The sequence below is a fragment of the Pelobates fuscus genome, chromosome 9 (assembly GCF_036172605.1).
Source record: "Pelobates fuscus isolate aPelFus1 chromosome 9, aPelFus1.pri, whole genome shotgun sequence".
Taxonomy (NCBI): Eukaryota; Metazoa; Chordata; class Amphibia; order Anura; family Pelobatidae; genus Pelobates; species Pelobates fuscus.
In genome coordinates, this window is record NC_086325.1 from 64,566,718 (window position 1) to 64,579,676 (window position 12,959).

Consider the following 12,959-nt stretch of genomic DNA (forward strand, 5'->3'; position numbering starts at 1 on the left):
GGGATTAGTGTCCTCCTATCAATATTATTAATTGGCTCAAAAACTAAGTGGTTAGTCCCGTGTCCACCCACCAAGAGGTGGGATTGTTCTGGACGCGGGTGGGGACAAGGGGGTCTTGAGCGTCATTTTACACGGTCGGTGATCTCAGGCCTCGTGGCCAGGTGCAAGGTCTCTTATGAATAGAACATTTCATTACTACTGTGTTCTCATGGCCTTCAAATTATACTATGTTGCAAGTTTAAGGAAAAGTCAGCAATTCCTGTGTTAATCATGTCTTTATAGAAAATACAGTCTTTGTCTATTGTATTAGATGTGCTGGGAAATTCTGTCATGTAAGGTAGTTTTAAAATGAACAAGTTAGGTTATGAGGACAAAATGGAGGATTGAAGAAGTCAGGTTTGGAGGACAAAATGGAGGATTGTCACAGTATAAAGTTAAAATGGAGTTAGTGCAATAATTCAATACAAGTACAATAAGGATTTTTAAATAATCCCACATCAGTGGTTATGGTACTTATTTAGGTACAAAAAAATCCCAACCCAAAATAAAATAGCTTCCATCTAATGCTGCAGAACAAAACGGAACAAACACAGTATGCTGGGACAAGATAAGACAAAAATTCCAGACTGTCCCACCAAATATGGGACTGTTCTAGAGCCATGCCTTCTTAAAGGAAAACTTTAGTTTTAGGAATACAAAGTTGTATTCGAACACTAAAGCGTCCCTTTGTCCACCCCCACCTGCATAGGTGTTAAAACCCCTTTAACCCCTTAAGGACCAAACTTCTGGAATAAAAGTGAATCATGACATGTCACACATGTCATGTGTCCTTAAGGGGTTAAACAATTACCTGATTCCAGCACCGATGTGCCTCGACGCTCCTCCTCCACCGATGTTGGCCATGGGGAGAACCTAATGCGAATACACCACAAGAGCATTACGCCATCCCCATAGGAAAACATTGTCTCTGTGCTTTTCTGTCGGGTTTTTGAAGGTCCTGGATGTCCTCATGCAAAGCGTGAGGATGTCCAGTCTTTTCACATAGTCAAACTCAGTGAAACAGCAGGAAGCACCTCCAGTGGCTATCTAGTAAACAGACTCTAAAGTCAGTATTAACTAAGACTAAAACTAAGTTAAAGGCACACTGCAGGTCCCCTCTCCCTCCAACCACCCATCCCATGTTGCTGAAGGGGTAAAAACCCCTTCAGTGACTTACCTGAGACCCACCGCCGATGTCCCTCGGTGGTTGTTTCGGGTCGGCCCACGCTCCTCCCCCGCCAACGTCTTCTGGCGGGAGAGACCGATCGCGCATGCGCGGCCATGCACGCGCATCAGACCTCTCCATAGGAAAGTATTGAAAATACTTTCAATGCTTTCCTATGGGGATTTTAGCGACGCTGGAGGTCCTCACACAGGACATCCAGCGACACTCTAGCACAGAAAACCTGTGCTAGAAACCAGGAAGTGCCCTCTAGTGGCTGTCTAGTAGACAGCCACTAGAGGAGGAGTTAACCCTGCAAGGTAATTATTGCAGTTTATGAAAACTGCAATATATACAGTTGCAGGGTTAAGGGTAGTGGGAGTTGGCACCTAGACCACTCCAATGGGCAGAAGTGGTCTGGGTGCCTGGAGTGTCCCTTTAACCAGTTATTATTGTTAATATTCGTAATAGTGTGTTTAAAGAGCTACTGAATATGCTGGCTCTAAACTATGTAGGAGTATCATGAAAATGGATCCGTGGATGGCAGGCACTGATTGGAAAAGTCCGTGTCTACAACATGCCAGAACACAGCTGCCAAACACAACATGGCCGCCACCTCCGAATACTATGACTTGCAATAGGGCGCGCGTCATCAGGACGCGCCGCTACTACCAGGTGACGTCACCGCCAGCGACCGCCGGCTGTTTGCAGCATCGAGAGGGAAGGCGCTCCGGAGTGATGGCGTCTTCGATCTGGAAGGGGCTGGTAGGGGTCGGTCTGTTCGCCTTGGCACACGCGGCCTTCTCCGCAGCTCAGCGTAAGTCCGTGTCCCGAACTGTCTCGGCCGCCGGTGGAGGAGCTGCCCTGCTCCCCCTCCCCCTCTCCCCGGCTGGATCCAGCTCATTCATGGGGTATGGCCTGCTGCTGGCCTGCAATAGGCATCGTCTGCGGCTGGCTGAGGGTCATAGGAGCTTTAATACCGCACCTCCCCCCTCCCCCCTCCCAGCTCTGGAAGAACGTTTTAACCATAAATGAACCCCGAGATCGGTGTAATGATCAGCACAAATCAAATGGGTTTCTTTATCTTTAATATGACAACTGGAATGCAGCTCTCTAAGTGTAATAATGCAGCCCAATTATATAATTCAAGCTAATGGTAACATTTTAATAAAGCTATTTAAAGGAACTCAAAATATATCATTTTTTTTTTTAAAGTATGATGAGTTTCCTAGGAGTTTTGGTCCGCCCCTCCTCCCCCAATTTTTGTTTTAAAAATACATTTTTATAAAGCAGGTAAACTCACCTGTAACCCAGTGCAGGGAAACAGATGTTGAGATCATAAACACATTGATCTTTATCCAGTGCTTTATCCAATGCTTCTCCAGGAATTTGAGACATATAGAGCATGATAGACAATGGCCACAATCTGCTTATAAAATATATATTTTTTTTTATGAGAAGCATTAGCTGCGTTCATGACACCAGCAGTCCTTCATAAATTGGAAAATTTCAAGGAAGAAGGTTCTAGTGTGTGTGTATATACTTGACAGTGTTTGACGTGTTTTCAGGTAGATGTAAATATTGCTGTTTTTGAGGAGTGAAGGGAAAGCATCTGTACCCCAAAACCACTACATAAAGATAGAGGTTTTGGTACTTAAAGTATTCTTGAGGAGGGACACACACACCGTATTCTGCACTATTGAATTAAGAGATGGAGGTTGCAAAGGCAAATATAAGTTGTTGAGAATTAAAATTAAATATGTTTTTAGAAAAATTCTTATTACCTATGTTTTTAATTTTACAGTTTTATCCCAAGTTTGAAGTACACGTTGAATTATCAATAATTTACAGTTTAGTATGGCGAGCATTCAGTGTCTTCATGCAGAGGGTGAACACTGTGGTCAACCGTCTGTCAACGTTTGCAAAATCACAACACAAGGTCCTCTCCAGCCACTAGAACTGTGCTTAGGTACATGTGTGAACACTACCTTTTCTCAGTGAAGGCATTGTTTACAAATCAGAACAGTTAATGTGCAGCAGGACCACTATATTAAAAGCTGTAGTAATTATGGTGCTTATAGTGTCCCATTAAGCATACAAAATGATAACTGTGTCACTCTTCACATACATTTAAATATCTAAATCCATTCTATACCTATTTGCTGTGAGCTTACTTTAAAAAAAAAAAAAAAATGTAATTCTTTATTTAGGTGTGCATGGCGTAACATAAATGCATTTATATCACCTTAGCATATGTGGTTATGCAGATTTTTTTTTATTTTATTCTATCACGAGTGTGTCCCTAATGAGCTTCTAATGATCATGATGCGTAAGTACACTTGTGTTTTCTGTCTAATCCTAGGGAGGGTGGTGCAAGAGGTACATGTTCTGAGGGGAGTTCAGGTAGTTGCGGACCACTTGTGTTGGCTCTGTGTGATTAGGCTTAGGAACATGTACAGGTCTGTGGGGTGAACCTAGATTGAAGGCCAGCGACATTCTGCAAGTGAATGCTGTTTGTGTGTGTTGTCCTCCTCGTGAGAGGGGGGTGTCTACCGTTGTGCGTGGCAGATCTCTCGGTGGAGCTAGTGCCCCTAACCAAGGGGGCGGTGTGTTCGTGCGGTACAGTGGCATGCTATATATGGCATTGTGAAACCGGACCAGGGCCATAAATGGCACTATTAAGCAAGTGTGTGAGTGAGATATGGTAAGCCAGGGCTCCTTATTCATAGGCGTCACAGGCCCATTATTGTGACACCGTGTGGGTGAAGCTAATAAGCGAAAACATAAACATCAAACCAAAATCATAACGTTAAAACTTTGCAGTCCAGAGCTGCAGGTTCAGTAAGTTCCTCATGTGGATTTGTCGTGACTGGTGGTGCCAATGCAGTTCAGGTGTCAGACAGGCTGTCGGCTGCAGGTCTCTGCACAAAAGGTACGACATTGGCCGGGTCCCATCCTGGAGCGCGGCTTGGGTCCGCTGGGGCTGCCGTCACATCCTGTATGCCCAGTGCTGAGAGGAACGCTGGGATATCAGTCCCTGTGGTCAACTTGTGCATGGCACCCTTGTGGGAGACAAGGAGGGATCTTGGCGCCTCCACCTGTAGTTCACTCCTGCGTCCCGCAGTCAGGTGGTGAGAGGGCTCCTGGATTTCCTCCATTGCAATGTGGTTTTGGATAAGTCCTGGTAAAAGGACTTGGGAGTCCTCAAATATAAGTGGGGTCTTGTTCCTCACCACTGCCATGATGTGTCCTTTGTCTTGATGTAGTGTACATCGGGGTATGACGTCCCCGGGCACTGTGGAAGTAGTTGTGGTTGGCGTCGGTAGGTGATATAGCCCAGCGATGTTGATTTTTCTTGCAGTGGCGGGTGGCAGCACCATGGTTAGCGTGGCAATTCTTCTCCAGGGACAGTAGCAGGTATCCCCCTGATCTTTATGTGGTTGCAGCGGTACCTGTCCTCTTTCGCAGATAATTGCATTGATAGTACCTGTTGGGCTGCTTGTAATTGGAGCATGATGCCTGCATAGTGGAGACTCTGTGTGAGGCAACCACAACTCCACCTTGTCCCCCAGGAGGTCACTGTAAGCCGGCTTGTAGTAGGACCCGTACTTGCGTTTAGTTTTTGGTTGCTTCAGGGAGTATATGAAGGGCAAGATATCTCGGCGATTGTGTTTTCACTGTCGGAGCAGGGAGAAATAGCGTCCTGTCCGGTCTAGTGCCAGGCTTCGTCGTCCCCCCCCCCTCCGAGCTTACTTTTTTAAAACCCTTTCTCTAATACCCTTTTAGCTGTCAGGGAAATCAATTTTAGTCGTCCTGATAGGTTAATATAATAGGGACAATTGATTCAGCAAATACATATTGACCAAATAATTAATTCCAGTGTTTAATTCCTTATTTTCCTTGCTGTTAACTTGGGTGTTTGGTCATTAAACCCTGAATTTCTAAGTGAATTGAAAAAATGCTAATTTAGAAAAGTGCTCCAGCATTGCTGTTTTAGCCCACAGTGCGCGACTTGATTTTCATTTCACTAAAATTGGGTTAAGTAAATAAACATGTAGGTGTAATTGTACTTGTTATCCTCAGTCGTTAACGTTACACATCAGCAACATCCTGAATTTGCAGTCGGAAAAAAATACCCATAAAATAATAAAGATAAAAGTCACTAGTTACAGAGCAAGATTGTTAGAATGTTGCACATTTAGAAACAAGAAAGTATATTTTTGCTAGAGCATTTTACACTAAAACAATCTAATCTTCTCTTTTCCTGACATTTCACAAATGTGCTTGCTCAGAGTGCTTCTTCTCATTGTTTATTCGCCAGGCTGTGCTACAATGCATACTGTATTTCACAGCATAATAGCCGCCAACGCATAATGGTAGCACCCTGATTTTTCAGTCAACAAATTGGTTCAAATCCAATTCATCACGTAATAGTCGCATAACTGACCATTGTTGTTTTTGTTGTGAGACATTCTTATTCTTGAAAACTGATGGCGAACATCCTACTAATCTTATACTCAAGACAGGATTTATTACCTATCAGTTTATTGTATTTTAGTGCATTTTACCTATGTAATGCATTAGGAAATGTGCATGTTCTTAGCTAAAACAGGAGGACGGGGATCAGGATCAGAGTTTATGTAATGCATTAGGAAATATGCATACTCTCAGCAACTATAGTATTATCAGCAACTATTAAAAAAAACAAAACCCAAAGCGTCACATAATAGTCGCATATAATATCGCAAAAAATAAAGCTTCACATAACTGTTGCACACAGCATAATGGTCGAACCCCCATTTTTAAGGAAAGGAATTACAATCGGTGACCATGTGGTTAAATGTGCTATTTGACAGAGGTTTTACGTTTAAACATGCCCAGCATTGTTGTTGTGCTGGTTACATCGGAGCTAAGCAGGCAGTTTCCCTAAATACATGTTTTGGTGTATATTTTATTTACGTTATTTATACTTCTTCTCAGAAGATTTGTTCTTGTCCACTCTGTAGGTACTTCGTATATAGAGATCCAATATATGTTGCACTATATAAAGTAATCCATGGTGCTGGTAAGTTTAAAGCACTGAAACTGGACTGCAGAGTTCCACAGATTTATAGATATTGTGAAGACGTGTTAGTCCTCCTAGTGGTGAATTTTTAGATTCCTTTATGTCCTATTCTGAGTTATTGGAAATTTGTACACCTGTCCAACATGACTACTTTTCTGTTCCATTTCATATTTGAAACCCAGGACATACTTGAAAGTGAGAGAAATCTCAATGTATCCATCCTAATTTATAAATAAATATATAGGCATGTGTATATAATGAAAATTGATGAGAATAAAATATTCACCATTGTTTAGTAAAGTGATTTACCTTAAAGGGGCTTTCCAGGCACCATAACCACTATAGCCAATGGAGGATTCTACACAGATGGGAAAATCCTCACTGCTGGAATATGCAGTGTGCAAAATAGTCTGATGTGGAAAAAAGATTTGTTTAGAAATGTCAGCCTTAAGTTTAATATCAAAGTCCTGCCAATACACCAAACATCTGGCATTCTACCTCCATTGAATTATTAGGCAGGGAAACTGCATGTGTGCATGAGAAGCTCGACATACTCATGGGGATGGATTGGTGCACTAATAAATGCAAGTGTCCTCATATCTACGATGGCAAAGTCTTGTGTATTAAAATCAATCCTAAAGACAGAGCAGGGGGCTTGACTGACTTGAAAATAACTGAATAGACATTTAATTTTGCTTACCCAGTGCTTACAAAGATAATTTTTGGATGCTCCCAAACAGTATTTGTTTAAATCCCCTCTGCTAACATTCAGTGTTTTTAACTCTAGATCGTTCCTACATGCGACTTACTGAAAAGGAAGACGAGACACTACCAATAGATGTAAGTATGGTTAATAATAAATTAGGATGTTCTATGACTTTAATAATGTTTCTGGATTTCTTCTTTTGAATTAAATAGTGTTCCTTCCCTAACATGACCCTCTACATACTGCATTCCATGTGTTAGCCTGGCTGGGAGTTTTAGTCTGCTGTAGTTGGTGTTTCTAATATGACATGTCCACTGATATAAAATAAATGAGCACGTTTACACACTATTACAGTTAATCTTGGAAACCACTGTATTACCCTTAGTGTAAATAAAAATAGAATTGTGTTTTTATTATACTATAGATACACTGACCAGATTTATATTGTGTGTAAATGTACTGAGAATCTTAAAAAAAACAAATATGTTCTCTGGTTGAATTGCAGATAGTTCTCCAAACCTTGTTGGCTTTTGTAGTTTCCTGCTATGGCATTGTGCATATTGCTGGAGAATTTAAAGACATGGATGCTACGTCAGAGTTAAAGAATAAGTATGCCTTCATTTATATCTGTCTATCTTTCTCTCTTTCCAGTAAATAGATTAATTGCTTTAATTATACAGTGTATCGCATATCCTTTTTTTTTTTTTTTTTTTTTTTTTTTTTTTAAAACTCAACACATACTAGTTGTTCTCAATGTTCAAAACATATGGATGCTTCAAGTATTCTCTTTGAGTTCACTCTTCCCCCAGTCCCGTCTCTGCTGACCCCCTTATAAAACTCTTTATATCTCTTCCACCATCTTTTTTTTTCTTTTCTGCATTAAGGACTTTTTTGTTCTTACCCCCTCAATTTCAGTTCTCCTTCTGTCTCTCATTTCTCTATCCATTTCCTTACCAATGCCCTCAACCACTGTATCAGTTTTATTGTTCCCCTATCCTCCCTCTACCATACAAATTAGTCCTAACTGGTCCTCTATTTCTTATCTCCTCCATATTGGTAAACCTTCCCTTGTTGCAGTTCCACATCGTTCCCTGCTTACCCTTGGAAGAATAGGTTAAGCTACTCAAATTTTTAGTTTTTGAACAGACATGGTGAGGGGAATGTGGCTCCCGGAGGGCTCCATCTGGCTTTTGTGAAGGATTGCCTGACTATGCGCTTGTCCTTTTGTCTCAGACTATTGAATAGCCTAGTAAACCTCTAATGCATGCTAAAGAACAATGCTGTGCAGAGGTTAAAATAAATAAGGAAATAGTATATCAAGTAGTGTAATCCTGTAATATACAATTAAATCTTACTCTATTAGCCAAAGTTGTATATTAATGTAAAGGAAATTAAAATTTTCAAAATTGCAGTGTGCGTGCAAGAATAGTGTAATACAGACTTTAGCTCAGTCTGAAATTTAATAGGAGGTTTAGTGTATATAGTATAATAAGAATAGAGAAGGAAAATGTTGCCGGTGTCAATATACTGGGTTGACTAATGGCATTGTAAATAACATGATTACTAATTTTTTTTTTTTTTTCCTTCAAAGAACCTTTGACACATTAAGAAACCATCCATCATTTTATGTATTTAATCACCGAGGTCGGGTCATGTTTCAGTCGCCCGATTCAGAGGATTGTCACCAAAACCAAGCTACATTTCCGTCCAATCCTTCGCTGAAGCTTCGAAAACTAGAACCGATGAATCGTTAAAAACAGATTTTTACTGATCATAGAACAGGACATTGAAATAACATTGGAGTCCCGGATGTAAACAATTTTCTTTCCTTTTTTTTTTTTTTTCTTTTTCTGGAGCTGTATCTATATTGATCTTCCAGACTTTATAAAAATTATAAACGAGGACTTTCTTTGTACACCTAATAAAGAGGACTGTATTGCGGATTTGCAATGCAGTGTAACTTATTGCTACAATTATGCTGTGAAAGATGTCTTTTAACTTGGGAAAATATTAAACAATGCTGCAGCTGGTTCATCTTTTATTTTTTTTTTTTTTTTTTTTTTACTTTTTGATTGCTTAATTCATTGGGGTAGTTAATGCTAAAAACTAGATCAATTGTTATTTAATTTATTTTTTTTATCTATAGAAATCAAGATTTATGTATGTGGCTTCGAAAATATTTTTCTTCCGTAAATACAGATAGCTATGTGACCTTTTCTTCAGTTGTAAAAAATAATCTGCAAAACACCTTCTTTACACTGGGGAAGGCTGTGCTACCAGTATTTTTATTCTATACATCATTCCCGACACAATTTTACTGTAAAACTGGTTCTGGGTCATTCTGAAACAAGAATGCATGGGGATAATTAAAGTTATTCACTAAAATTAGAATTGTCAAGAATTCAAAGTGAATTTTAAATCGAAGGCCAAATTACCGTATATACTCTAGTATAAGCCGACCCGAATATAAGCCGAGACCCCTAATTTTACCCCAAAAAACTGGGAAAACGTATTGACTCGAGTATAAGACTAGGGTGGGAAATGCAGCAGCTACTGGTAAATTTCTAAATAAAATTAGATCCTAAAAAAATTCTATTAATTGAATATTTATTTACAGTGTGTGTATATAATGAATGCAGTGTGGGTATGAATGAAGTGTGTGTGTATGAGTGCAGTGTGTGTATATGAATGAAGTGTGAGTGTGTGTGATGCAGTATGTGTTGGTGGGGGGTGGGCATTTTGATTATTGTTATTTTATTAATTATTTTAATCATTTTTTTGTTTTATTTATTTTATTAATTATTTTATTTTTTTTTTGTTATATTGTTATTTTTTTAATATTATATTTATTTTTTTCGTCCCCCCCTCCCTGCTTGATACATGGTAGGGAGGGGGGCTCTCACTCCCTGGTGGTCCAGTGGATGGGCACTGTGTAGGAGGGGGCTGGCAAGGAGCTCTTACTTACCTCTCCTGCAGCTCCTGTCAGCTCCCTTCTCCTCCGCGCCGGTCCAGTCAGCTCCTCCTCTGTCAGCTCACAGTGTAAGTCTCGCGAGACTTACACTGGGAGCTGACCGAGGTGCTGAACGGACCGGCGCGGAGGTGGAGGGAGCTGACAGGAGCTGCAGGAGAGGTAAGTGCTCGCTGCCAGCCCCTTGTCTGTATTATGGCAATGTAAATTACCATAATACAGACATTGACTCGAGTATAAGCCTAGTTGGGGTTTTTCAGCACAAAAAATGTGCTGAAAAACTCAGCTTATACTCAAGTATATACGGTAGCTGAACCTGGAGCATAGCTGTTTTGGAGACTTTTTACAGTTTGATTATTTTAGTTTTTATTCACTTTGAATTCTTATTTTAGTCAATAACCCTAATAAATATCTGGGATGGCTGTTGGGTTTTATTACAGGTATATGCCAAGTTTTCAACATATTGAGCAAAAGTAGAACACAAATAATAGGTACATTTTTATCAGTAACTTGAGAAGGATTTATCATGTGGCCTTCCACTGTTATATGGAAATAAACTCACAAGGCAGGAACCTGTAAAGTAAGGCTCAATCTTCCAGCGTTGTGGGATTTAGGTTCCCACTCCCTTCTTTCTACTGCCCAGAGGTGGTGAATAAGGTGATGTCCTCTCACAGGTAAGTTGAAATAGTAAAAAGTGCTTTATTATTAAAGTGCACAAAAAGTATAAAAAACACAAGACCTTACGGTTAAAGGAAATCTTGTAGAGATTGTCTCTGATAGCAAAACGCGTTTCGCCTCCTATGGAGGCTTCCTCAGTTGCTGTGGGTCCTTTCTGTAGGTTTTCTTTATATGTGGTTTGAATTTCGCGCCCTTTTTCCGGCTTGAGTGCTTGATCGCGGTATTTTTTACTTCCGCGTTCCACGGGTGGAACGCATTGGTTCGGTCATTTCCGGTTTCGGCTCTTGCGTTCCAACGGTGGAACGCATGCGTTATAATTCCGATTTCTCTGTATTGGGACGTGCTTCTGCGTTCTATTTGGTTCCATTTTCGGCTGGTAGTCCATTTTGCCCTTAATGAGTCCCATAAAAAGCTGGCAGTCCATTTTAAATAATTTTCATTGTGCAAATAAGTCTCTTAAAGCGGAGTTTAAATGGAGAGAATAAAATGTAGTGAATACATATTCTAGATACAAATTTTACATAAATATAATATAGAAAAACTTATAAATGACCAGGAAATATAGAATTATACACTTTTAAAATTACTATATAGATCTGGTTAAAAAAGAGAACTAAATGGATAAGACATATGAATGAAAAAGTGCTAATAGTAAGGCAAGAATAAAATAAGCTTAAGAGCATTCCCAAAATAGACTTAAGATCAAAAACCTTTATAAAAAAACTTGCTTTAAAAGGAACTGGATATTTAAAAGTGACAAACCTCAAAATCTAAATTAAGGCCATTGGGGATAAGGGTTTTAAAAGTATATATAAATTTCATTTCTTCTTTCCCTAATGTTTTAATATAATTTCCCCCTCTCCAGTCTCGTTTCACTTCCTTAATCCTACAGAAAAATAAATTCTCTGGGTTTTGATTATGAGTTTCTTTGAAATGCTGCGACACACTATGGGTTTCCAAGCCATTTTTAATGTTCCGAATGTGTTCGGCGATTCTAACTTTGAGAGGTCTAATGGTTCTCCCTACATAGAGCAGATTACAAGGGCATTTTAAAATTATAAAATACCCTTGGAGTGGCACGTGAGATGGTCTTTTATAGTGTACGGTTTCTGAATAATACTCTCCAAGTCTTCTAGATGTCTTTTTGTTTGTTTGGTTGTTCTGCATGGGAGACATGTGCCACAACCATAGAATCCTTTAAGATCCTGAATAAAATGCTTAGGTTTTGTGGGTTTTAGGTGACTCTTAACTAGTATATTTTTAAATTTTTTTGGGACACCAGTAGCTGTCACCATAAACCCTGGCTAAGAAACGCCCCTAGGAGCCAATTTTTAAGGATTCGCCGCAACTGTAAATTAGACAGTGACTATTCAGAGCAAGCCCAGTACATTAAACAGCAATTTATGGAAAAGGGATATAACGAAACAGCTTTGAATCAAGACTTAGAAGATGTAGGCAAACTAAAAAGAAGCCAACTTATCCAATACAAACCAAAGAAAATACAAACCAACACCAATGAAGTTCCTTTCATTTGTAACTTTAACGGACATAATAAACGTATACACAAGACAATAAATAAACATTGGCACCTATTAAAAGACGATCCAATTTTATATAAAATTTTACCTTCAAAACCTAGGATCACATACAGAGGAGCAAAAATTTTTAAAAATATACTAGTTAAGAGTCACCTAAAACCCACAAAACCTAAGCATTTTATTCAGGATCTTAAAGGATTCTATGGTTGTGGCACATGTCTCCCATGCAGAACAACCAAACAAACAAAAAGACATCTAGAAGACTTGGAGAGTATTATTCAGAAACCGTACACTATAAAAGACCATCTCACGTGCCACTCCAAGGGTATTTTATATATTTTAAAATGCCCTTGTAATCTGCTCTATGTAGGGAGAACCATTAGACCTCTCAAAGTTAGAATCGCCGAACACATTCGGAACATTAAAAATGGCTTGGAAACCCATAGTGTGTCGCAGCATTTCAAAGAAACTCATAATCAAAACCCAGAGAATTTATTTTTCTGTGCTATTAAGGAAGTGAAACGAGACTGGAGAGGGGGAAATTATATTAAAACATTAGGGAAAGAAGAAATGAAATTTATATATACTTTTAAAACCCTTATCCCCCATGGCCTTAATTTAGATTTTGAGGTTTGTCACTTTTAAATATCCAGTTCCTTTTAAAGCAAGTTTTTTATAAAGGTTTTTGATCTTAAGTCTATTTTGGGAATGCTCTTAAGCTTATTTTATTCTTGCCTTACTATTAGCACTTTTTCATTCATATGTCTTATCCATTTAGTTCTCTTTTTTAACCAGATCTATAT

At 39.2% G+C, this 12,959-nt stretch overlaps 2 protein-coding genes across 2 annotated transcripts in view; one reads left to right on the plus strand and one right to left on the minus strand.

Moving 5' to 3' along the window:
- The window catches only part of LOC134572801 (integrator complex subunit 6-like), a 127,084-nt gene that overhangs the window by 13,542 nt on the left and 100,583 nt on the right, over window positions 1-12,959 (minus strand). The gene's annotated exons all lie outside the window — the stretch shown is intronic.
- On the plus strand, window positions 1,865-9,002 carry MMGT1 (membrane magnesium transporter 1). The gene is made up of 4 exons (XM_063432003.1): window positions 1,865-2,018; window positions 7,054-7,106; window positions 7,478-7,581; window positions 8,564-9,002. Exons 1-4 carry the CDS (start codon window positions 1,940-1,942, stop codon window positions 8,724-8,726), a joined length of 399 nt encoding a protein of 132 aa, XP_063288073.1. The 5' UTR covers window positions 1,865-1,939; the 3' UTR covers window positions 8,727-9,002.

Excerpts from the sequence above, each read along its gene's own strand:
- MMGT1 (XM_063432003.1), top strand. The coding sequence starts at position 1,940 with ATGGCGTCTTCGATCTGGAAGGGGCTGGTAGGGGTCGGTCTGTTCGCC. Across the intron at positions 7,107-7,477 it reads ACGAGACACTACCAATAGAT|ATAGTTCTCCAAACCTTGTT; the intron begins GTAAGTATGGTT and ends GTTGAATTGCAG. Across the intron at positions 7,582-8,563 it reads ACGTCAGAGTTAAAGAATAA|AACCTTTGACACATTAAGAA; the intron begins GTATGCCTTCAT and ends TTTCCTTCAAAG.